The sequence below is a fragment of the Plecotus auritus genome, assembly GCF_963455305.1.
Source record: "Plecotus auritus genome assembly, chromosome: 2".
In the NCBI taxonomy this organism is placed as follows: domain Eukaryota; kingdom Metazoa; phylum Chordata; class Mammalia; order Chiroptera; family Vespertilionidae; genus Plecotus; species Plecotus auritus.
In genome coordinates, this window is record NC_137771.1 from 40,743,106 (window position 1) to 40,769,795 (window position 26,690).

Consider the following 26,690-nt stretch of genomic DNA (forward strand, 5'->3'; position numbering starts at 1 on the left):
ACTAAGAGGTGGGGCCTTTGAGGGTCATGAGGATGGAACCCTCATGAATGTGATTAGTGTCCTTAGAAAGGAGGCTCTAGAATGCATCCTGACCCTCCTACCACATGAGCACATAGCAAAATGGCACCTTCTATAAGGAAGTAAGCTCTCTCGCAAGACACTGAATCTGGCAGGGCCCTCATCTTGGACTTCCCAGCCTTCAGAACTGTGAGAAATAAATGCTTGTTGTTTATAAGCCACTTAGTTATGGTATTTTGTTAAGGCAGGTCCATTATAATTAGCAATATTTTACTAGCATTAAGGATACTGGGCCAGACTACCTCGGTTTGAATCTCTGCTCTGCCCTTAGTAACTGTGTGACTTAAATGATCTGGCCCTCAGTTTTCTCATCTGTGAAATGGTGTGAATAACAGCATCTACACTTCACTGAATTGTTGTAATGTACTTAGAATGGTGCACATAACAGTGCCAAATCAGTGATGGCTAAACCGAATGAACAAGCAATATGCACACGGGATGGTAGCAACAAAATGCTACATCATCCTGAAAAGATGATGCATACCACTGTCCTCCATCCTGAAAAACAGACTTCTCTTTAGGATCCTGAAATATTGCTGATTTTTATGGCATAAAATTATAATAATTCTATGGGACAAAATTGTAAATGGGACAATAAGCGAGTTCAATGATTTTCCCTGGAAAGACACAGGATTTGGGGTTGGAAGGTCTGTTCTGAGTCTACAGCAAGTCAGGAACACTTGCAGAGCCTGTTTCCTTATCTGCAACATAAACATGACCTCCCTTTTGCCTCTGTGTCCACTTGTCTAATTTGAGGACCCAGTAACATATTGATATGAAACCTTTCCCAATTTGCTACTGCTTCCACTGTCACTAACAACAGTGAATTTATATATGACATTTTCTGCTTTCTCACTGATTCCTTTGACATAGTACCAATACTTCGGTATCTGAAAATAGGAACAGCTTTCAATACTGACTTATTCCCTGCAACATGCTAATAATAAAACAAAATTTACTCATATAAGGATTGGGATCAAGAATACTTTGAAATTCAAGACAAGGTGTAAATTGCTGCAAAGGGTCTCTTTAATTGGGATCAAAACATTTTTGACAGCTTTTGGATTTTAAAATTCTAGCTATTGTCACGTTCTGCAAATGTTTCTTTTCTTGATTTAAAAAAAAAGTGCAGTCAAGCTTGTGCAGAAATACTTCAGACATGATAAACAACTAAAATTGGACATTCCAAATGACAAAGACCCAGTTTTCCTTTTCTTTGATATTTAGGACAGAATACTTCACTTAGACTCTTACCCTGCACAATTCAACCGGTCCCCTGCTGGGCAATGACAAAGGTTTAAGAAATCTTTCCTGCTTATAATCTCCAATGAAGGTTTTGTAAAATCTCTATTTATCTGAAGATAAGTCATACTGAAAGGAATTTACTTTAAGGGAGACAAAGACTTAAAAACAGTGTCATCACCTTAGATGTGACTTGGCTCAATACTTCACTTCTGTTCAACTCCCTTCCACAATTTCCCTTCTTATGGTTGTTGCTTGAATATTCCCCGCCACCATGAACTCACTTGCACAGAAGGCACCACACCTAACTGCTCAACAGCTCTGAGTGGTGGAAAATTCTTCTTACGCATAAACTGAAACTGCTTCCTAGAAACTCCTATCACCAGGTCTGGTTCTATTCGTGAGTCACACAGAACAAATCACCACCTTCTACCACACGACTCTTTAGAGAGATGAACACTATTAACACAGGGTGCCCTGCTCCCTGTTGTCTCCACTTCAGGCTTACAGACGTTCAGTCCCCTCCACCAGCTTCCCCAGACTGTGTTCAGGCACATTAACAAGGCGAGGATGCAAAAGCAGGGCTTACAGAGGCCCGACGTTAATCAAACAGAACCAGAGTGGACTAAGCCAGACAGACAGCACTGAACTCTGCCTTCCATCTGATTCTCCACTAGGGATCTGACATTTTTTCCATAAGGCCAGATGGCTTTGGACTGAAATAATGATTTTACTGTTGTGAATTAAAACTAGTATTATAAGGTTTGGTGGTATCTTTCTTTGGGGACAACTTAGCCACCTTGAGTGAGTTTTAGATAAGTGTAAAGAATATAAACTACCTCACTTCATTAGTTAAACTGGGTGATTAGGACTTCAATTAGCTGGGCACAGCCTACTTGGTGGTGGGGTACATGATAGAATAGCAAGGCCTCAAAATATGTCCCCCAAACGAGATAAAGTATCTGATACTCCACCTCATTCCTGTCCCTTTGGTTAGGCCAATTGTCATGGTGATGGGTAGGGAGACTAAAGATGATGACATAAGATCGCAGCATATGAATCACTGTGAAACCCTCTCAGGCTTGATCCGTATTACCTGCCTCCCTCCCACAAAGAATGCCAAGGACTCCATATCCTCCACGTTTCTCCAAGCCCAAGGCTCTCTGCCTCCTGTGTGTATCCAGGATCCCATGAGGCCATGTGTGTGTGTTAAGAAATCTTGGCTCAGCATAGTTTACCATCCCCCAACTGCCCTGGTCTCCTTTACCAGGATATTCTTTGATTTGCTTTATCCTTTTTAAAATGTGTGGTTCAAAACTAAGCACATGTGTCCAATCTATAGTCTGCCCAGGAAAAGGAAAACCATACTTTCAGGAAGGTAGGAGAGGCTTACATTAGGCTCTTAATCTGCAGCATTCAAGCTCCTTCACTACTGATGCTAGTATCTTCATTCTCAGCCCCCTCCTACTGAGGCAGCCCCAGGTAGGCAGCCCCACCTTGCTCTCTCTTCAGAAGTCAATTGTGTTGAGTTCTGACTTATGTCAGCTGGAGGCTAAATCCCAGTTCTGCCTCCTCCATGCTGGTGAACTTAGGAAAGCCACTTATACTGAGAGAGAACCTGCAATGCTGTTAAGTGAAAAGACTTGTGAGCTAGACTGCCCGGGTTCAAATCCTGTCTCCACAGCCACTGGCTTTCAGCTAGTTAATAAACTTTTCTCTCTTTGATACCTTCAACTATAAAATCGAGGTAACAATAAGCCCTACCTCATAGGTTACCGTAAGGATTAAATGGGTGGGTACTTACAAAGGACTGACAACAATGTGTGGCACATATTATGTGCTTGATGAAGGAGCTATTGTTATGATTATCTCAAAGGGCTTTGTGAGGAGAAAACTGAATAATGTGTGTAAAGTGACTAATATGGACCTAGTATACAGCATGTTCTCAATAAACTGACATTATTATTACCAGTTATTCTTGTGGTAAATGTACATAACATAACATTTACCACTTTACCATTTTTAAGAGGCATAAAGCACATTCTCATTGTGGTGTGACCATTGCAGCCTTCCATCAGCACTGCTGTCTTCTTCCCAAACTTAAACTCTGTCCCCATTCAACACTAACGCTTCACTGCCCCGCCCGCGTGCCCTGGCAACCTCCATTCTACTTTCCGTCTCTGAATTGGATTCCTCTAGACACCTCAGGTAAGTGGACTCCTTCAGAATTTATCTTTTTGTGACTGGCTCATTTCACCTTGAAAAATGTCCTCAAGGTCCATCCATGTTGTGGCATGTGTCAGAACATCCCTCCTTCCAGTGCTGAACGTTATTCCATTGTCTGCATATACACATTTGGCTTGTCTGTGCATCCATGGGAGGACCCCTGGGGTGCTTCTACCATTCAGCTATTGTGAATAAAGCTGCTATGAACATGAGTGTGCCCTTATCTGTCCTATGGTTATTCAGGAATAACTTTTCTTCAGGAAGACCCATTTTCACTGCTAAATCATCACCCTACTACTGACATTTTATCCTAGTATGAGTCAGAACAAAGGGGAGAAAAAAATAATGCAACATGACAAAGGTTAATTAACTTGGCGAGTAGAGTATTATTTATACAGTGCTTGATAAATTACCTTGTGAAGTTCAGTGGAGGTGAATACATGAGTAAAAGGACAAATATGTCCATTTGATGCTCGCCCTCTCAATGAAACAGGTCATAGACTATTTTTCTGTTTCTCCCTTACCATCAATACACAGGACCCGCAATGTCAGACAAGCCCTGGGGATGAACCTGGGAGCTAATTGCCTCTGGGAGGCTGATGAAAACACAAAACCATGTCTTTGGTTCGTTCAACAAACATATTAGCGCTTACATTTCCTGGTCATGCAGTGATAGATTTTTTTTTAAAGATGGAAAACTCCATTTATTCTTTTTGATTGTAGCAACTACAAGGTTCCACAGGTTAAACTCAAGAGAGTCTGGATGCTTTGACGGAGTCAAAAGAGCCCTATGCATCTCCCTCTAGGACGCATGTCGTTAAAGCTGCCAACACACAAAGAAATTCAACTTAAACCGTCACATTGCCCACCGCTCCTCAAAGCTCATCAATCTCCCATTAGATTCCCGGGACCGGGTGACACTTTTATCACAATTACACGCTAAGAAACATGGTGCAGCCGCACTGTGGCCAAGTCCGGGAAGAGCCCCCCTTTGATGGACGATCACAGTTGATCAAGTTTGTCAGCTGCTTTATGTGTTTTTATGCTCGTTTGATATTCCTGCCCAGCGCAGACAGGCTTTTAAGGGCACATCTGTCAATGGATTCAATTGCACAATGCCTCGTGCTTCTTTTACTTACCCCTGTCTTCTCATCAAAGATTTTGATTCCTCCAAAGGAGATGGTTAAAAAGATTTTCTGTTTGTGTTCTCCTTTGGAACGAGCGCCAGCCACAACGCCCTGTTGAGAGGAAAGACATGGTTTTTACTTTAGTGTTTTCATTTGAAAATGCCCTCTGGTCCCAAAGGCATGTCAGATACCATCAGGCGGTGCCACCAATCAGGCACCCGCCTTTCTCTCTGCTCCTTCCAGGTTTCCCAACTCAATGTGCTTGCATCTGCTTGACGTTGTCGGGGAATGCTTATCCTCGCTGTTCGAACACTGTATAAATAGATATCTGAGCACCGACTCATTTGGCTAACCAAGATTTATAGAATACCTACTCTGTGCCTAGGTACTCGGCTCAGAATTCGCGATCCCGAGAGACACACAATATGGTCTTCTTATTAATAGCTTTGCTGGGTTTTGCATTGCATATGGTTTTAATCTATTCAATAAAGGTGAGTCATGGAATAGATTCTTAAATATTTTATTTTTATTATGCTTCTGGGGAAACTTTCCATATGAATCAATTTAGAGAACATTAAGAAAATAAAAATTATTGCCAAATTATGGCATGTCTCAATTTTTGCTTGGAAAGATATGATTATCATCGTTTATGCCTATGGTTTGTAACATTTACCCACAGAGATTTTGTTTGTCCCCCTACTCTTTTCCCTATCATTCCTGGGTGTTCAAATAAAGTACTTACTGACCCGAAGTATTCCATTTATCATAACATCTGTTTCCACACACTCTCAAATGTTTTATAAACTAAAGGTATGTATATGAGTCAATTAGAAGGTAAATGTCATAAAAGGTAGGGAAACTGCTCTGCTTTCTGCTCTCTCCCAGGTGCCCAGCACAGTCCCAGAGGGCAGGGGGGTCTCCGTAAATTATTGTTCCATGAACGTTCTATCCTGAGTTTCCTGAAGTCGATATGATGCAAGTTAAGAGTAAAGACACTTGCTTTTTAAATTGCCTCTGTGGTGGCCAAGTATAGGTAAGCATGGGTTTCATACTAGGCTACGACTAGGAGGGTAAGGACACATCTAGGGATTTGCACTCAAGGGCTGCTGGTGACTCTGCCTGAAGCATTTTGAGGCTTCTAGCCCCTTTAGCACCTATTAGCCTCTGCAGAGGGTGAGATGAAGCCCGACTCTCGGCAGCTGTGGGTTTGGACTTTTAGGCGTAGTCAAGTCTAAAATAGTACTGATTTCATATTTCCAGGAGATAAAAGTCGTCCGTGCTGTTCTCAGAAGAGCAAATGCTCAACATCAGTCTCTGAGAACAACTGAGGTTAGAGAGCAATTGACACAACCAGAAGGCACAGGGAGGGGCATTCATTCTCTTGGGATTGTTTGATCATCCTCACGCTGGGTATTAAAAATACTCAGAACATTTGAAGTATACTCCTAGCTCTATGATCTCAGACAAATTACTCACCTCTCAGTTCCACTTCCCCAAGTGTAAATACCTCGCTGGCATGGCTGAGAGAATTAAATAATATTTTATTTCATGTTCCTAGCCCCATGTCTGGTACATTGCAGGGATGTAATAAAAAATAACTTCTTCTAGTAAATGAATGACTGTCCCTTAAAACTTACATTCCAGTTACTGTTTAGGTGCCTATGAGTAGGAATTTCACTACCTGGGGAGTTGCCCACTCATTCTTAAGTGCCTCTTATTCTGTACTCACAGATGTGCAGAATGTTAGAGCCAGAGAAAACCTTAAAACTAATCAGTTCCAATTTCCCAACTGACAGATTGACAGATGAGAAAATGATGCCTAGAAAGTCCAGAGATGGCAGAGTTGCGGCAGGGGGGGGGGGGGGGAAGCTGAAACTATACAACTGAGCTCTCAAGTCTCTTGCGCAGAGAGAAGATATATTTCTTTACCTTGTGTCTTTTTTTCTAGCAAGCTGACACATTTCTAAAGCCCTACCCAGGGTTCCTCCTTCAGATCTGGGACTGGTACATGCTGACATAAGATTCCACCTCCAATGACTGCCCAGGAAATAGGTAAAGAGAGGGACTCATCCTCAAAGCTAAGTCCTCTGTCTCTTTAACACCCATGTCCTATTCAAAGGTCCCTGAATTTCTCACCACACTGCTTGCTTTCCCATTGATTTACTGAGGAATGATTTTAAGGACCTGGGGGAATGGTCAAAGTCCGTGTCTTTGCAATCCCAGGGGAATCCTATATCTGTCTGATGCCACTCCATCAGAGACACGGTCTCTGACCCCTCCACCCTCCTTGCCAAACTCTGTCTCATTCTTTCCCCCGACATCTCTTCCTCATGGCACTTACCATCATCTGAGATATGTATTCATTTGCTGACTGGCTGCCTTTGCCCAACAGAACAAAAGCTCAACTGTTCATGAAACTTGGTTTTATTCATTCTACGTGCCCAGTGTTGAGAACAGAGCCCGGAATAAAGCGGGCACTCAAAAGGGTGAAGCGACTGCCCCTCGCCCTGGCAATGAACAAGCCAGGCTTTGAACCCAGGAAAATTTGACTTTGAAAACTGTGTTCTTGGCTGGATTTGGAGTAAAATAACTTATGCTGCCAGCCCTCTTCTGCCTAACCTTCAGCCTCAAGTAGCCAGACTTACACAAAGCGAGAACATGAAGTAGCCCCATCATAAATGGAAGGACTGGAAGGACAATGTCAAAGGGAGGGGAGCCCCTTCTTCTTATTTAACCCCTTCCTGGGTGAGGACATCGCAGGACAGAGGGTGGAGAGGCCTACACCTTGGGTCAGGAAGATTAGCTTTAATGTGTCTCTCCAAAACAGTCCTCACAGTCCCTCGCACTTAGAATTACTGCCACATCAAACAGCAATAATGCCCGGCACATAGCAGTGCTGGCTAGGTACTGCTCCCCTTCGCCTCCTGGTTCCACTTAAGCTATCAACAAACGCCCTGGTGGAATAGGGTGGAACATAAAGAAGGTGGGCAGAGCAGACATACATGCTCCAGGAGCATTTTTGTCTGGGGCTGCTGGCGGTCGCTTTACATGACAAATGAAAGCAAGAAGGACTATCCACGTGATGCTGTCTTTGGGGAAATAAAACTCCAAATTTATTGAACACGTTTCTCCTAAGAGACAAGACCCTGAGTCAAACTCTGAAAAATTGCTCTAAGTCCCAGCACGCCCGCCACCAGACAGTACGTGCTGCCTCTGGGCCTCATCTCCCCAGGATGATTCACTGCTGCTCCGTGGAACTCACGGAGGCCTGGGGACAGCACTGGCTGGAGAGGTCAAAGATATGGAAGTAGGTGCCTTTTGGGCCTCTGTGCCTAGGATTAGCCGCCTGACCTAGGAAGTCACAGTTGGAAACCTGGAAGTTAGGAAGTCAAACATTTTCCTGGGTACCCACTATGTAGAAGTTCTCTGATGTGCTATATAATATAGCCCATATGACAATCTTGGGCTGTAAGAATGACCTCCCTTATTTCACATCTGAGGAAACATAGGTCGGAGGGTCAGGTGACCACCCCAAACTTCAAGGAACATACAAGACCTACAGAATACAGTGATTTTTCAGATTCCAATACTGGAGTTCCTTCTGTAATAGCACTCTGTAAGCTACGTGAGGAGAAGCACAGATGAAATAAATGGACTACACAATATACTACAGGCATGTCAAAGATGTTCTGAAAATAGGTAGGCGGGGCCACCTGCTTCCAGACTCAGTTGTGAAGGAGAACTCTGGCATAAGACTAATCACGCTTCTCGCCTCATAAGGATGCTGGAGCATTTAAGTGAGCATGCACATCTGCATTTTGCAAGGTGTGCAGGGAGAACTCAGCAACTAAGTTACCAGTATTATTAGTACTAATATTGATATTAGCAAGCAATTCCATGTGCTTGGCTTAAAATCTAGGAGGGGAACCAAGATAGATTAAATGCAGATCGAAAGAGAATATTATTGCCCTAGCTGGTTTGGCTCAGTGGATAGAGTGTCGGCCTGAGGACTGAAGGGTCCCAGGTTCGATTCCAGTCAAGGGCACATGCTCAGGTTGCGAGCTCGATCCCTGGTAGGTGTGCAGGTGGTGGCTGATCAGTGATTCTCTCTCATCATTGATGTTTATATCTCTCACTCCCTCTCCCTTCTTCTCTGAAATTAATTTAAAAAATATATACATATATATGTGTATATATATGTATATATATACACACACACATATATATATACATATATATATATATATATGTATATATATATATATATATATATATCAAAGAGAATATTATTTACCCTTACACTATGTCTTGTCAAACACTAGTCTTCTGAAGATCTGCATTTGAATTCTGGGCTAAATGAAGGTTAAATGAAGGATCTGGATCAAATCCTTTAATGACCACGAACCTCAGATTTCTTATTTACAAGACTGGGAGGCTACTATCTCACATGATCAAGAGATAATGTATTCTGAAGTACTTTGCTGACCCTAAAATTAAAATACGGTGATGACAGTGATTTGTTGGTAGACAGGCAATGGCTCACTCAAACTCACAGTGTGAACCCCATCTCAAATCTCTCAAATCCAAGAGAAAACTGTACAAGGAAAGGCACCAGCTTCAGAGAACCTAGCAAAGAAAAAAAGAATTATATTCATTGCTCATATGGTCTACCGTGAACAAGTGGGCCTTTTGGCAATGCTAAGAGGCATTTTGTACTTCTCTGTCTCTCTCTTTCCTGGGCAGGTGGCCAAAGGACGACTCGATCGTTTATGTTTCTGTGTTTCCCAAAGAAAGACCACTGGGACTGAAATGTCAACATTCTTCTTGGCAACTTGCAAATAATGAAACACAATTGTCATGAATCAAAACCCCTCAAGTTCAGCAGATCTGAAAAGAGTGTGTATAGTAGGACAAACTCTCAGGGCTTTGGGAGCCCCTCTGCTATGAAGGTTTACAGATGGGACACTTCAAAAAAAACACAAAAAAAACAGATGGGACACTTCATTGCAGATAACACACACACACACGCACACACACACATATTCCAGGTCGACAGTTATCATTCGGTCTGATCCAGTTAATGTGGCTCACATTACGTGACCCTTCAGGGAGCATAAGCCGACTCCTGCCTCATGTCCACATTGGCCTTGGTGCTTCCATGAAGGCCACTGGCCAATGAGGCACTCTGTGATAGATGCCTGCTGAGTGGCTATCTACCAGGATGCTGGAGATGGGGCTATGGGGGAGGGATGCATCAGATCCTTTCTCATCAGCAGATTGTGACTATGGGTGGGAACCAAGTCATGGGAGATCTTGATGTCTTTTAATCAACATTTGTCAGGAGCAAATCTCTATCTGCCTGGCCTCAAACTCAGTAAGGAGGGACTTCGGCAAGAATCAAGATCCTGGCCTTTCTCCCCACCTTGCATTAGGGTCTCTGTGGGAAGCAGGTGTGGCTACCTGATTGGGGAGTTTGGAGAGAAGCCAAGCACACATGGCTCAGTCTCTTCTGGGTTCTCTCTGCAAGCTGCCTGCTAGTAGTGATGTTGCATTCTGGTCTGATCTCATGAGTGAGTTAAGGTCCTGCTCTGGAGCAGCAACAGGGATGAGGAGAATAGGGAGGGTTGCGGTTATCCAATTCCCCATAAATCAAGTGGGATAGCCTGTCTCTTTCAAGGATACCCACTATGCCCGTGTATCTACATCATGTTTTCCAGAGCAGCACATAACAGTTATAAAGCTGGAATTTAGAATTCTTCCTTTCAGATTCCTTTGTCTATTTGTCAATCAGATTTGAACTTGGCAGAAGAAGAGGGCTCATTGTTGGACTTCCCTCAAAGCTCAGAACATTGTTTAATTATCAAAAAGGATACATTAACCTCTTCCAAGGTGATAACCTGTGAAATCACAATTTGGATGTCTTTTATGTCTTTTTTCTAGTACACCTTAGAATCAACAGACACATAACTGTTCAAATAAAGTTTGCTTATGCGACAGCAAAAAATAAAAATAAAAATAAAATAATGGATACATAGTTTAGAAAATTAAAAGGTTTTAAAAATGATGACTCCTACAGTCATACTTTAGGGAGATTTAGCATCGGATATACATGTCAAACTGCTGAGAAAAATCTTATGGTATAAACAAATAACAGCTGTGATCTATTAAGCAAATATTAAAGAAAAGTGTTTCACAAATACTGTCCCATTTAATACTTTTAGGCCTTGGCCAGCTTTTTTTTTTAATTCTTTTTTTCTTATATTTAAAAAACATTATACTGACCAAGCTGTATCCTCAGTGACAATTTGAAGATAATTTTAAAAGTGCTCATAACATATTATTATCAGATGAGAAAAAAGCAGAATATAAAATTGTATAGTTATTCCAATTATATTAAACATATATGTATATTTCATATAATGTATATAAAAATACAAAGAGATTATAAATCACACACTTTTAAAATGTTGACACTAATTTTCTTTGTGTGGTGGGATTGAGGATGATTTCAATTTTCCTCCTTATACTTTTCTGTATTTTGAAAATATTTTATAATGAACATTTTGTGAATTCTATAATCAGTAAAATCATATGTTTTAAATGTATAAGATATTTTACAGAGTTGTTGCTAAACCATTTTATTTTTACGTATTTATTATTATTATTATTTTTTAAATCCTCACCAGAAGATATTTTTCCATTGATTTTTAGAAAGAGTGGAAGAGAGAGGGAAAGACAGAGATGTGAGAGGAACACATCAATTGGTTGCCTCCTGCAAGATCCCAGACCAGGGCCTGTCTGGGGAGGAGCTCAGAACCCAGGTATGTGCCTTTGACCTGAATCAAACCCAGGACCTTTTGGTCCGTAGGCTAACACTCTATCCACTGAGCCAAACCATTTTATTTTTAAAACTATTTGATATTATTTAAAAAAAAAAAACCAAACTTGGATACCACAATCTAGGAACAAAACATTTTCTTTTTGTATGTTAAGAGACCTTTAAATATCACAATTTTTTAATTTTGCATATTAAATTTTTTCCAGTTTCTTAGCGTTTTAATGAAAAGTTTTCTTTAAAGCATTTAAAATAAGAAACCTCTTTATGATATCTCCATGTTCCAATATCTGGTTACATATTACTTAGAAAATATTTCCCCTTCTTATAAAGTATTTGAGGACATTAATATTAGTTACAAAAATGAATAAGATTAGCTTTTATCTTAACACTAGAGGCCCGATGCACAAAATTCATGCAAGAGTAGGCCTTCCTTTCCCCGGCTGCCGGCACCAGCTTCCCTCTGGCATGCAGGACCAGGGCTTCCCGCACAGCCCCGGCTTTGTATAGAAGGTCGTCCAGGAGGACATCTGGTCTAATTAGCACATTATGCTTCTATTATTATAGATAGCATCTTTTACCATATTTATCATACAGTAAAATCTATAAATTTCATTAAAAATAAAGTGGTGAAAATTTATAAAATCTGAGGCAGGCACTATACAATTTGATGATTTTACTTTTATTTTTCACAGGCATTGGATGAATAAGATATAATTGAATAAAATGTGAAAATCAAATAATAAAATAGGGCCAAATAAAATGCCTCCACATAGGAGGTGTTCAATGAACATTTGCTGAATGAGTGAAATCTCTTCAAAATGAGTAAAGGCAGTGATTCATCAGTGACTCAACAAATGAGTAAATAATTTACCAATAAATGAGTAAATAACATTTTTTACCATAATGACTATGCAATCATTTCTTTCTCTCAGCCATATTAAACCCATAATATTTAGAGTAACATGTTTGCACTGCACCTTGAGCTTCATCATGGAATCTTGACATAACTTGTCTCCCCGAGCTGCTGAAACCTCGTCGATCCCGATCAGTTTGGCCTTGTACCGGACCCCTTCACCTTTAAACCTCTTTATCAGAGTGGCTTCGCTGCGATCCTGACCTAGAAACAGAGGAAAGCAGGATTCAGAGACGGAGGCGTTCAGGGCCTGATGGCTTTGAATACCCAAGGCACCGAGGTTTGCTCTCTTGCTTCACTGTGTTCTATGAAAGTCAAACCAGAAGACCAAGTAGAAAAACACGGCAGTACTCCTGGACGCAAATTTTGGCTCCCCTTTGAAACCCAGGGGCAAACTGCTTCTCCTCTCTCAGCCTTTGTTTTCTCAGGCAGAAAAAAAAGGAGTTAAGAATAACCAACCCCAAAAGGGCATCAAGGTAAATAAATCAGGCAACATGTGTCAAGTACCCAATGCAGTGTTTGCTACACACTAGGTTTTCAATAAATGATAATCACCCACTGACATTCTTAGCACTGAGATTCTTTAGCATTGCTAGCATTTAATATGACTTTGGCCAGAATCCAAGATCCTCCTTATACCCAATTCCATGGGCTGTTTCATAGTGAGACTCCAGAGTAATTGCTTTGTATCAAGTAATGACCCACGACAATTATAATAAAAAGTGGTTTTACAATCTCTCTTCTGCCAACCCATGTGTGTACTGAAATAGACTTCCACACTACTTGATATGGAAGTAGTGTGGAAGTCTACAGGCTTGGAACAGGCTTTCCCAATAGCATACTATTATTAACATAATATTTTGCTAAGACACACCAGCCAGAAGTTCAAACACATTCACCTAAAATATGAGCAGTAAAGTAACTGTGAACTGAGTACTTATGCATATAAAATGTTTTATAAACTGTATCCCCATTCTTCACAATAAGCCAATCATATCCATTTTCCAGATTATCAAGATGAAGGTCAGAGAATCCAGGTAGCCTATCCAAGTTTACACAGTCAGAAAAAAATATGACTACATAGGAATTCAATTTTCTTTTCATTTTTTAAATACGTTTTATTGATTTTTTACAGAGAGGAAAGGAGAGGGAGAGAGAGTTAGAAACATCGATGAGAGAGAAACATCAATCAGCTGCCTCCTGCACACCCCCTACTGGGGATGTGCCCGCAACCAAGGTACATGCCCTTGACTGGAATCTAACCCGGGACCCTTGAGTCGGCAGGCTGAAGCTCTATCCACTGAGCCAAACCGGTTAGGGCTGGAATTCAAATTTCTAACCTCATCAAACTTGCATCAAATTAATCACAGTTCGGGGCACTGCATATGTGATTCTAAAAACCTGGAATGCCCCTGCCTTCTGCTCTTCATCTCTTGCAATATCATCAACTTCAACTTCTAATACCCACCTCTCTCATGCCTTCCCTCAACAGTCAGACACTTAGCTGAAGGCATTAATGATAACTCAGCCCATTTCACTCTATGTATCCTTACAATGTGCAAAACTAAGGCCTTTCCATAAGGCTGGATTGAGAATTATTTGAGAAAATGCTCAAAATAGGGGGAAAACCCACACACAACAGCAATAGCTAACCATTGTACAATTCTTTTCAATAGACAAAACATGACTTGCATTTCATTCATTCATCTCTTACTAAGCATCTTTGTGCCAGATGCTGTTACTCACTGACAACAGGTAAATGAGACAAAGTCTATGCCCACGGAAGCTCAAGTTTCTGGTGACTGCAAGTAAAAATGCGTTGTGCTGGGTATGTAAGAAGGTACGCACTTTAGAGTCAGACATCCTCATTTAAACTATGACTCTCTCCCTTGCAAACCAACTAACCTGTCTACTGAGCCTCAATTTCCTTGCCCGTTGCATGAAGATTAAATTTCTATTTCCAGAGCTGTTATGAATAGTAACTTAAATGACACAGTATATGCAAAGCATGTATTCAGGTGTTAAGTTTTCTATCACAGGTAGCTGCCACCAGTTTGGTGGCCCAGTAACAGAAGCATGTGGAAGATTCCCTATGAGGGCAGGAGAGCACAAAGGAGGAAGGTCTGCAGAGCCAGGCCTGACCTATGGTCCCCAATCCCCCGTTGGTGTTTTTTCCACTGCATCTTTGCTGACTCCTAGTATATTCAAGCCTTTGAATAATATTCCATAAAGCAAATATAACACATGAATGATTAGTGAGAAATTGTAATCCATGTGAAAATTAAGTCTCCAGGATTTCAGTGAAGGCAGGTGTCAGAGACTGAAGCTACGAACAAAGAGAAGAACATTTGCCATGATATACCCTCTGTGGGCATCTAGTTAAACAATAGGGCCCATGGTGATACAGGTCACCTCCCCCTGTCTCTTACCCTTTAAGATAGCGTCAATGGACCTGGAGAGTATCATGCTAAGTGAAATAAGCCAGTCAGAGAAAGACAAGTATCACATGATCTCACTTATATGTGGAATCTAATGAACAATATATGTGCACCAACTTGTTTAGTCCCAGAAAAAAATATTAAAGGTGGGTACTATTATTCAGGTATTACAGATTAAGCAACTTGTGCAAATTCACTAAGTGGGACCTGAACCCAGATCTATTTGATGTGGGAGCCCACACTTGTGGATTTACTTGTGTTCAGTGTTTCCAAGCCCTTTCTCTTCATCACTACGATGAATTTTTTCTCATCTCCCCAACTTCCTATAAAGCTCCATCTTTTACCTGGCCCAAAACTGTTGATACTCAGTACACTGGCAGCATTAAAACTCCATTTGAAAGCCCTGGTCAGTGTTGCTCAGTGGGTATAGCGTCAGCCTGAGCATCCAAGGGTCAGAGATTCGATTCCCAATCAAGGGCACGTACCTGGGTTGCAAGTTCGATTGGGAGGCAACCGATCAATGTGTATGTCTCACATCAATGTCTCTCTCTCTCCCCCTCCCTCCCTACCACCCTTCCACTCTCTCTAAAAATCAATGGAAAATTATCCTCGCATGAGGATTAACAACAACAAAAACTCCATTGGAAAAACAGCCTAAAAATGGAACAGTTTCCAGCCTGCACGTCATGTCTAAAAACTGCCCGTGAGTCAGACACAAAGGCAGACTCAAGAAACATTTGTCAGGGCCGGATCTCTGCCAAGGAGGAGGTTTCATAAGAGGAGGCAGAGCCAGATCAGGTGAATAAGGGCAGAGATTAATAAGAAAATATTAGGCCATTTAGAGGAAAGTAGGGAACCCAATTTAGATTAGGACCCAGGGCCAAGCTAATTTGTATGAAGGGCACTTATGCACTAGATAATCCAGTTTCTCATTAAATGCTCCACCATTAAAGGGGTAATTTTTCATGATCACATCTTGAGCAAGGTCTCAGTTATATTAGTTAAGAAATAAATAACAGCTATCAGAGCCATGAGGCTGTACTATCAGAGGTACATCCTATTTGAGGGTGTTAGAGAGAGGGTCAATTTTCATGCATTCCAAGCCATCCTGAATCCCCAACTTATTTCACTGAAAGCACCACTGACAGTATGCTTCAGGATGGACAAGAGAAAGGCCACATATTTAAGAAAAAACATTAACATCATCGCTATCTATTATCAAGCATGGACTAAACCGGTCACTGTGCCAAGAGTTTCACCTACAACCTGCCATTTAATCCTTATGCAGCTCTTTGAGCTAGACTCTGTAACGAGCCCTTGATTACAGGGGATGACACCAACACTCAACATCAAACAGCATAGCCTGATTTTTTTTTTAATAACTGCTTTATTGACATATAACTCCCATGCCAATTCAATTCTCCTTTTTAAAGTATACAATTCAGTGGCTTTAGTACATTCATAGTTATACAACCATCACTACTAGCTAATTTCATAACATTTTCATCATCCCCAAAAGAAGCCCTGTATCCCTTAGCAATTGCTCCCTGTGTCCCCCAAACCCACCAGACCTAGGCAACCACTAGTCTATGTTCTTTCTCCATAGGGCAAATTATATTTCATATAAATAGGGTCATACAACATGTAGACTTCGACATCTCATTTTCAAGGTTACTGCATGTTACAGCATGTATCCCAACCTCAAGTCCTTTTTTATGCTGAATAATGTTTCATTGTATGGATATACCATATCAATTGATGGACATTTAGGTTGTTTCCATTTTTTGTCTATTATGAATAATGCGGCTACAAACATTTACGTATTGGTTTTTGTTGGGGTGTATTTTTCAATTCTTTTTGTATTATACACACGAGGGTAATTGTTGGTAAGTCCATGGTTAACTTTTTAGGACCTATCCAACCGTTTTTCCAAAGTGACCCTACCAGCTTACAACTTCACCTGCAAAGTAGGAAGGTTTCCGGTTCTCTGCCAGATGTTCTTGCCAACATCCCTTTCTGTCTTTTCCGCTTTTGCTACCTGTGGGCCTTAGGTGGCATTTCATCAGGGTTTTGTCTTGCATTCTCCTGGGGACAATTGCTATCGAGTATCTTTTCATGTGCTTATTGTCCATTTGCCTACCTTCTCTGTCTATTCAATTCCCACAGCCTGAATTTGAAGCCAAGTGTTATGCAAACTTCCATGCTTTTAACCATCATGTTTTGAACCATTAGGCTCTGGGGCCTCTGGTAACCTCACTAGATACTCTGCTATAGCATTTGCCACTCTTCACCTTGTGTCACAGCTATATGAGCAGATGTCTTATGGACGAACAGGCACGTCCCATTTTCAGAAAGGGTCTCCTTGAAGCTTACTGCCACCTGGGTGATGAAGCTGACACCCATTCAGAAGAGGAGAGGACTGGGGCACAGGGAGGTGAGGGCACTGGGGCAAGGCCATGCTGCTAGTAAGGGGGGTGCAGTTGCCTGACTCTTTGGAGTCAGAAGGTGTTGCAGTAGCTCTGGGACTTCGTGTGTGTGTGTGTGTGTGTGTGTGTGTGTCCTTTAACTTTTCTGAGTGTCAGACTCTCCACCTGCACAATGCTGTAGTTATTTGCACTCCTCTCTAGGACAGTTAGCATTACAGGAGATAATATACGTTTTGTTCTTCACACACTCCCTGGGACATGGCAGTCACTCAGTAAATATTCACTGCCTGCCTCCTCCCCACCTAATATATTTCACATTAAGCACCAGTGGCCCAAAGCTAACCGCAGCAAAGTCATACTGGCGTGGGAATAATGGTCCCAGCTGTTAGGGAACATTTTTCTGTTTGGTTGTCTGGGAATAAAGGTGCAATTAGGAACAGGATGTTCCTTCCTGAAGGCAGCGGGATCACCTTATGAATTATTAACACGGTACCCGCACTGAGACATCCTCCCCCGTTCTGCGTATCTGTCTGAATCACCAGGCCATCCATCTCGATGAAGAAAATTTCAAAGAGCGTTTGTGTTTTCCAGCCTGTCCAATATGATTCTGTCCCCTGCTGCAAGCACCCTATTGTCTGTTAGGTTGTCCAATTTAAGAACAGATTGTGGGGGGAGGGATTTCAGAGCCCAGCCACAGAGAGAACTTATCTTACTAAGAATTCTATCTCGTAATTATCCAGGTGTTGATGTGCAATGGACAAATAATTATGTCTGCCGGCTGCCTGGGAGAGAATGCTGATTTGCTGTAATTACCTCGCCGGGTAGTGGGCAGCATAAGGGGAACAGCACACTTTGGGGGCTGTTCAAATGTGCTTTTATGAACATGGTTGCTGTTATTACTGCTAACAGGTAAACTAATTAAAGAGCTAACATCATATTCAATCTACAATTCCTGTACACCGTTTCTATAAAAACGTTCTTCACTGGTGCTTCTGAGCTGAGCTCCAGATAAGGGGTGGGCACCAGAAGTGCACTGGCACCTTTCATCCAAAGCCAAGTGCTAGGACGCCAGAGTCTAGCTGGAGGCTCTGAAATCCTGCACTGCTGAGCCTCAGCCCAGGGTGCCCAGGCAGAGCCAGATGACGCCATCAAAGTGTAAGGGAGGCCCTGTGGGGACCCCCTATGGGTGACCCAATTCTTTGTTGTTGTTGTTAATCTATACCTGAGGATATTTTTTCCATTAGCTTTTAGAGAGTGGAAAGGGAGGGAGGAGAGAGGGAAGGGGGAGAGAGACATCGATGTGAGAGAGACACATTCATTGGTTGCCTCCTGTGATCAGGGCCAGGGACCGAACCTGCAACCCAGGTATGTACCCTTAATCTGGAATCGAACCCAAGACCCTCTGGTCCATGGAGCGACGCTCCAACTACTGTGCCACAGTGGCCAGGGCTGGTGATCCAAACCTTAAGCTCTAACATTGATCCTTCTTTCATTTCCTTGACAATTCTTTCTGGTATTTGTTTGTTTTGCCCATGCTGTGTCTTCAGAAATTTTAATTAAAAAAAATCTATTATTAAAAGTGTATGGCATCATCAATAAACTCTTAATAAGGAAAGAAATCAATCATGGGCCACAGCCTGCCACTCCAGAAAATCCTTAGACCAACAAATTCCTAGCAGTGCCCCTTCAAACCCCCATCCAAGTTTCCCTGAAGAAAAAGTGAAGGGATGATCTTGCCAAGTAAGTCTGGGGCATGTGTCCCACTCCTCGTGGTGACTCCCAGGCACGACAGCATGCTAGGCAGGAGGAAGTCGGGCATGGACTGTGTGCTCGCAGAGGGCTGACACATGCTCCCTGTGCATCCCCCAAACACCAGACAGGGCCTGGAATAGAGTACTTAAAACTCATTTGCAGACTAAGTAAATACGTGTAGTAGGGAAGACTTTCTTTACCCTGTGTTTCCAACATCCCTCCTCCAAAACACATAGATAGTGTCTTATGACTTTGGAAAACCAAGTTTAAATTTTAGTCACAGCCTAAATGGCTGGTGAGGCTCAGTGGTTGAGCATTGACCCATGAACTAGGAGGTCACAGTTCAATTGCCCATGAGGGCACATGCCCCAGTTGCGGGCTGATCCTCAGTAGGGGTTGTGCAAGAGGCAGCCGATCAATGATTCTCATCATTGAAATCAATAAAAAAAAAACTATAAAAATATTTATCTATTTTAAATAAATAATATATATATATTTATAAATATATGTATAAATATGTATATTTAGTTGAAGACTGTGAAGATATCTATAATCTGTGGGGCTGGGGCTGGGTCCTCCTGAAGTCCCTCTGGGACGCCCCAGAGCTCGGTGCATCCTGCTAACTTGGAGATTAAGGACTGTCCAGGATCCCTGAGGACGGCGCACACCATTCACTTCCCTGATCTTTTCATGGCTGGGCTTGTGTCTTTTTCCTGGTGGCCAAGGAGCAAAGAGGGTAAAACTTATGCTTTTATCTCATGTTGATGCCACAGTGCAGGGCACAGAATGGGCTTTGAACAACATGCAAGTTCTTCTTCATTGTCCTTTTATTCCTTGTAACAACCTAGCCTGGCGGGCACAATTTGTGCCTTCTTGTAGAGGGGAGAAAACTGAGACTCCAGGAGGTAAAGACTGGACCGAGATCACAGAGCTAGGAAAAGGCAGAGCCAGGAGTGCTGAAAAATAAATGAAATCAATCAAAAGAAACATTAAGGGAGAGGATCTAAAGCTTGTGGGTGGGTAAGAAATAGGACTGCAGGCCCTGGCCAGGGCAGTTCAGTTAGTTGGCGCTTTGTCCCATGCACTATAATGTCATGGGTTTGATTGCCAGTTAGGGCACATACCCAGGTTGTGAGTTCAATCCCTGGTCAGATCAATGTTTCTCTCTCTCCCTTTCCATCACTCTTTCTATAAAATCAATAAAAACATACCCTTGGTTGAGGATTAAAAAAAAAGAAGTAGGACTGTAGGAGGCAGGGAAGAACAGGTCTGAATCTAATCTTTACATTTATTTTTGTTTCTGTCATTTGCAACCGAAAGGGTCATATGATTGATGGTTGTAGTGCTTGCTTGGACAAAGGCAAAGCAGATTGACGCATACTAAGTATAACAGGAAAATTGGATCTATAATCAAAGGAAGGATGGGGGCAGGATAGTGAGTGGGGAAGAAGAGCGTCCAAGACAGACCTGGGTCCTCAGCTGACTTTGCCATTTAGGAGCCTGTTGGCTTAGAGCAAGCCACTTGGTCTCTCTGCGAATGAGGATAATAAGCTTGTCTTGCAGGATTACTGTAAAAATCTGTGTGCACTCATCTATGGAAAGCACCCAGCACCTCAGTGCTGCTCTTGGCTGCTATCACATGTGGACACTATTCTCACTTCCTTTCCTGTGAACTGCAGGCTACATGTGGTATGTCTCCCAGACCCAATTTCAAGTCTGAAAACTCATTCCCTGCAGGTGACATGCAGGCCCGGGAAGGCTCTTGGGTGAGTCAATTTCAGGGAATTGCCCTCTGCCAAAGAGAGGCACCTCACCCAATGCCCTATTCCCTAGCTTCATTCCCTTCCCCCACTGTAGCTGCATCCAATCAATAACTGGTTGTTTCGATTGGGGTAGGTACAAAAGCCCATGCCCCACGCCTCCATCTGGGACCACTCTGAAAGGCAACCTGAGAGCTCCCCCTGGAACAGTGGAATCAGCCGAGGACTTGATGTAGCTGCATCACCATTCAATTCCTCCCACTGCCCAGTCCTGCCCCCTGCACTCCCAGTCAGGGTTGATTTGGAGGGCACACCCCAAAATAAGCTTCCCACAGCAAGTCTGTTTCCGCCACTGGTTTCCTGGGAACTGGATCAAAGTCAGTACAAAATCAATGCATTTGAGGGCAAGTGTTCTGAAAGAGAGGGTCTTGATATGGGGAAGCAAGCCAGCAAGTGCCTGCAATGATCTAAGAGAGATGGGCGCAGGGTTCAGAGGCAGCCCGAGTGCTCAAATCATGGGAACTGATATTGATGCTCCACGAGGCTAAGCCAGATCAAGAAGGTAAATCCAGAGCTCACACCCCTCAACAAATGCAGATCACAGGCCCCTGGCGGAACTGTGGAGTGCTCACCAGCCTGCATGGGCAGCTGAGTCTGCAGGGGTGAGTGGGGTGACTACCCACCCAAGGGCATCCTCGCTGCCACCAGAAGTGCAGTTTGCTTTTCTAACGTTCACAACTTGTCTCCCTTTGGCAAATGCAATGATAGCAGAGATGAGGCACCTGCAAAGCCCTGGGAGCTGATGACAAGTGAAAACAATCTTGTTTTCAAATGAGAAATAGCAGAGACATTTTTAAAACGTTTCCTATTTCCGTTCTTTAAAACAACTGCTTTTTTTCCCCTAATTACAAAGTGAAATGTGCTCGAACCTTAACATTTGGAAAATGCAGGCAAGATAAAAAGAGGAAGTCACTCCTAAAACCTTCCAGGGTTGTCTATGGTTGCATTTGAGTAATGCAAACTTTTCCCTAAGTGCGCGCGCACACTTACACACACACACACACACACACACACACACACACACACACACACTTTCCAACAATGTTTTCCTACTTAAGTCTGTAGCTTGCTTCTTTCATTTGACAGGTTTTTATATAGTCTCCTCCATATTGGCACTTTTTTTGTAATGTGATTTGTAGGGGCTCACAATATCCCATCCTACAGATGTATCAAACTTTATATATCCAGTGCCCTATTATTGGGCCGTCAAGATGTTTCCAATTAAAACAGTGTAAAGAAAGACAATATTGAGAATTCCTTTGAAAGACAAAAGGAGGATGGATTTTCCCAGTGAGGATGCATGGAATCTTTCTACACTTGTCAGAGTTGACACTTCATTATTTTCCCCTCCCCTTCCTCCACTTCAGGAAGGTGTGGACTCGAATAGAAAACTGTGCAAAAACAGATGCCAAATGTACCTCTCCCAGTGTCTTTTGTGGGAGAAACCCACATGAGGGAGGGTAGATGACTGCATGACTTGGAAGAATCTTGTCCCCTCTGGATATATTGACCATGGAAAGCCAGGCAACTGACCAAAGACAGAAGGAGGAGGATCAGATTTCCTCAGAGAGCTGGGGTCACAGTGCAGCCCAGAACAGCCGATCCCCAGTATTTTTTATTGATTTTTAAAAATATGTATTTATTGATTTGGAGAGAGAAGGAGAGAGATATATTAAAAAATCTGTTGCCTCACTACAATCAGGGATTGAATCCACAAACTGGGCATCGAACCAGCAACATCTTGGTGCCTCGGAATGGAACCAGCAACCTTTTGGTGCATGGGACAACAGTCAACCAACTGAGCTGCACAGGCCAGGGCTTATATTGATTTTTCAGTGAGAGGGAAAGAGTAAAACATCCAGAGAGAGAGAAATGTCAACATTGATTGGCTGCCCCCTGTACACCCCTTCCCAGGGATTGAGCCTGCAACCAGCAACCAGGGCATGTCCCCTGTCCAGGAATTGAATAGGATGATGCCCAACCTACTGAGTCACACCAGCCATGGCCGAACCCCCAGTTTGGAGGGGCCACCCAATGTGCATGTGCATTCGGCATTTGAAAGCTTGCTCTTGGACTGAGACAGTGGTTAATTAATGAAAAAGGGTTTCCATCTTCACAGGCAGCTGTGATTGGCCAAGAACTTACTTCCTTGGCAGCTACAACTTTCAGGGGGTCATCTCCATTAGGAAAAACAGGAGGCTTTATTTGGGCATCTCTGCTGCCAACTTGTTTGTAGACTATTTTTTAAGGGGGACTATTTTGGTCCCAGATTATTCTGGTGTGAGCGAGACTCATGCTTTATCTTCCATCTGCCTTCTACACAAGAGGGCTGTGTATATTATCGACAGATTCAATTATTTCTTTAGAGTACAAAGAAGTATTTGTGATGAAGACAACGGAGAGGGCAAATCAATTATTTACTGAGGAGGCTTCAATATAAATTACATTTGATTAAACTCAGAGATAAATCTCCGTGATGGAGGGTTTAAGTGGAATGTGTGGGAGGAGACAGTGACGGAGTGCCCCCAGACATTGTGGGGTTTCTGACAGTCAGCCTGCTGCTCGTGCATGCCACACATGTGTGCAATGCCTACTATGTAGCACTGGCCCAGGTCCCAGGGTCCAGTCATGAGCAAGAGAGAGAAAGCCCCTCTTGGCCTAGAGCCTCTGACCTTAAAGCGAAAGGAAGATAAGAAGCCAGTAAATAAATAATGAACAGGATCTGTCCAGATAGTGAAAAGTGTTATGAGGATGATAAAATAGTTTGATGAAATGAAGAGTGACTGGGACAGGGTGGGGAACAATTAATTTAGACAGGCTGGCCCAGGAGGGCATTTCTGTAGAACTGACATTTGAAAGGAGATGTGAACAGCAAGAATAGGGCAGTCCTTCCAGGAGCGAATGTGTTCTGCCTATTTATAAAACAGGAAGAAGTTAGTGTGATCAAAGCAGAAAAATCAAGGGGGAGTGGCAGCAAAGGAGGAGGTCGGGTTCCTCCACGCGCTGCTTTAGAAGGGTGGGCTGCATGGCTCAGGATTTGAGCTTTGACCTGTGAACCAGGAGGTCCTGGTTCAATTCCCCGTTACATGCCCAAGTTACAGGTTCAATTCCCAGTGTGGGGCATGCAGGAAGCAGCCAATAAATGATTCTCTCTCATCACTGATCTCGATCTCTCTCTCTCTCTCTCTCTCTCTCTCTCTTTCTCTCTCTCTCTCTTCCTTTCCTTTCCTTTCCTCTCTGAAATAAATAAATATATAGAGAGTAAATACCTTTTGCCCTAGCCCAGTTTGGCTATGTGGATAGAGGTCACCCTGTGGACTGAAGGGTCCTGGGTTCGATTCCAGTCAAGGGCATGTGCCTTGGTAGCAGGCTCAATTCCCAGCCCCTGTCTCGCCTGTAGGAGGCTACCAATCCATGTGTCTCTCTCACATAGATATTCCTCTCTCTCTGTCTCTCCCCCTCCTTTCCATTCTCAAAAAAAAAAAAAAAAAAAAAAAAACAATGGAAAAATATCCTCGGGGGAGAATTAACAACAACAAAAAAGAGTAGATACCATTTGATATAGCACCCAGATCTCCCAGGTTAAACCCCCAGCTGCCCGCAGTGGCCATGTGTATACAACATGACCCCACCCTCGAGCCCCTCTCCACTGAACCAAACAGTGACACCTGGTCCGCGCTGTGTTGATGAGAGGCCCACCCTGAGGAATTGGGAACTGAAGCAGAGGAGTCAGTCTCTCCTGTGACCAGAATTGAGCATGAGGCTGTAGAATTCAGGGGGCTATCTTTTCCTGCCATTGGTAAGAGAAAGGCAGTCTTGTGAAAAAGTGAAGGAAAAAGATGTGACCACAAAGAGAAAGTATCATTGGGGTTCTTACTGATTCCATATTCCTGCGTGATCTTTCCAGAGGCTCAGTTCACACATGACATTCCTGAGGTTCTGTGAGACGTCCCTGGGTCATTACGGTATGTCCCTCTGTTATATCTAAGTCCACTGAAGATGACTACTATTACTCACAACTAGAAAATTTTCATTAGTAATGGATTTGAATTGCTGTACGTCAATTCCAGGATGGGGAGCATCCGGCCCGAGGGCCTTATAAGTCCTGCAAAACCATTTGGTCTGGCCCTGCCAAGGTATTAGGAGTGAGTTAATTAAATGTTTGACCAAATATAGCAGGCAAATTTATTTTAAGTTGATAATTTTGTATGGCCCACAAATGATGTTATAAATATACAAATGGCCCTTGGCAGAAAAAAGGTTCCCCACCCTTGGTCTAGTCCCTCACACACTACTGGGGCACAGGGAGACAGTCATTTAATGTTTGCTAAAGAGAGGGATGTGGATGGCTGCACCCAATTCACTGCCCCAGGGGTTCTAGCTTTATCCCCAATTCTCTCTCTGGACTCTCACCTGCTAAGAAAGCCAAGAAAGGAGAAACATTTGGGATTGAGATGCTCTTTCCCATATTTTTATCACTAAAATCTCAGGCCTCAAACTAATTTTTGTAGTTTATCTCCCTGAATGGCCTATCTTTCAATGAAGTTAATATGTAAGAGGCAATTATCTTCTAAACAACTCCTTGTGGTCCCTTTTCTGCCAACAACAAAAAATACACAGGTCTTTTTGATCAGATAACAAAATCATGAATACCTACACAGCTTTGCTGATTTCAGCATCTCCCTTCTAAAGAACTCAATGCGGTCGCCAGCATGACATTAAATGCTTCTTAAACCACTGCAGTAGATTGCCAGGGAGAAAATGAGACACATTTTGATAATCAGCAATAGTAGGATACAAGGGATCAAAGGAAAACAGAGATAAGTATTAAATCCCTTTTAGTGTAATTCAGCCAACATTTTATGAGAATCTCTTATGTGACTGACCTTGTGCCAGGGGCTGGCGCTACCATTTATTAAACACCTACTGGGTTCCAGGTAGAGTGATTGACATTCACATATAGAACTTTTCATTTAGCCTGTCCCACAGTCCTAAGTGGTATTTTGACCTCACTTTGCGCAGAAGAGAAAACAGACTTTCTGAGGTCAAGCAACCTGCCCAGAGTTCACATGGCCAACAGGAGATGTGATTTATCCAGGACTCACTCTGGCTATGTCTGTTTCCACATCTCTATGTGTTTTCCACTGTACCTAAGTTGTCTCACCAAGGAGATGAGTAAAATGGAATTACTCTTTTAAAAAAAAGTCCCCATAGCGGAAGTAACAGTTTCAAAAAGGCAGGGCAATAAATAGAGCTTCCACTGAAGAGCAGAGAAAGCACCAGGGGAGAATCACGCATTCTGGTAGATGGGGAGGCCTGGCTACATGGATGAGGTGGCATTTCAATAGGGGACTAAGGGATGTAAAGGGTCCCAGAACAAATCTTCCAAAGGAATTCTGACAACGTGGAAATATTCATTATTGCACACCTACTCAGTAAGGCTCAGGGAAGTGGTGGCGAATGTCATAATTGAAGACCAATTATTTGGTGTTTAATGCCATGAAAGACCCTCTGAGGCAGGTATTATTATTTTTTTCAATTTTAGAGATAAGAAAAGTTGAGTGTACCCTGGGTAGGTAACTTTTTCCATGACACACAATCTTCATTTGACTGCCAGTTATTTCAAACCCAGGTCTCTTTGACTCTAAGTAATGTATTTTCCATACTAGACCATGTCTTCTAAAGAATTGAAGGGCAAACTTAAAAAGAAAAAGAAAAAAGAGCTATATATTGTAGGTGCAATAAATTATAAGGCCTTTCTCTAGCCTCAAGGAATTTACAATCAAGTCAGGGAAGTAATACATAAACCTCTGAAAACTGAAACAAGAAA

General features: G+C 42.5%; 1 protein-coding gene across 6 annotated transcripts in view; it reads right to left on the reverse strand.

The window, feature by feature from the left end:
* DAB1 (DAB adaptor protein 1) overlaps nucleotides 1-26,690 on the reverse strand; it is a 1,124,084-nt gene that overhangs the window by 122,838 nt on the left and 974,556 nt on the right. For all 6 annotated transcript variants that reach the window (XR_013960044.1, XM_080658163.1, XM_080658159.1 and 3 more), the window contains 2 exons: nucleotides 12,489-12,628; nucleotides 4,686-4,784 (listed from right to left, as the gene is read on the reverse strand). Coding sequence is in view for 5 of the 6 variants with exons in the window: in XM_080658163.1 (XP_080514289.1) it covers nucleotides 4,686-4,784; nucleotides 12,489-12,628 (239 nt within the window). In the remaining variant the exon portion in view is untranslated. The remainder of the gene's footprint in view (nucleotides 1-4,685; nucleotides 4,785-12,488; nucleotides 12,629-26,690) is intronic.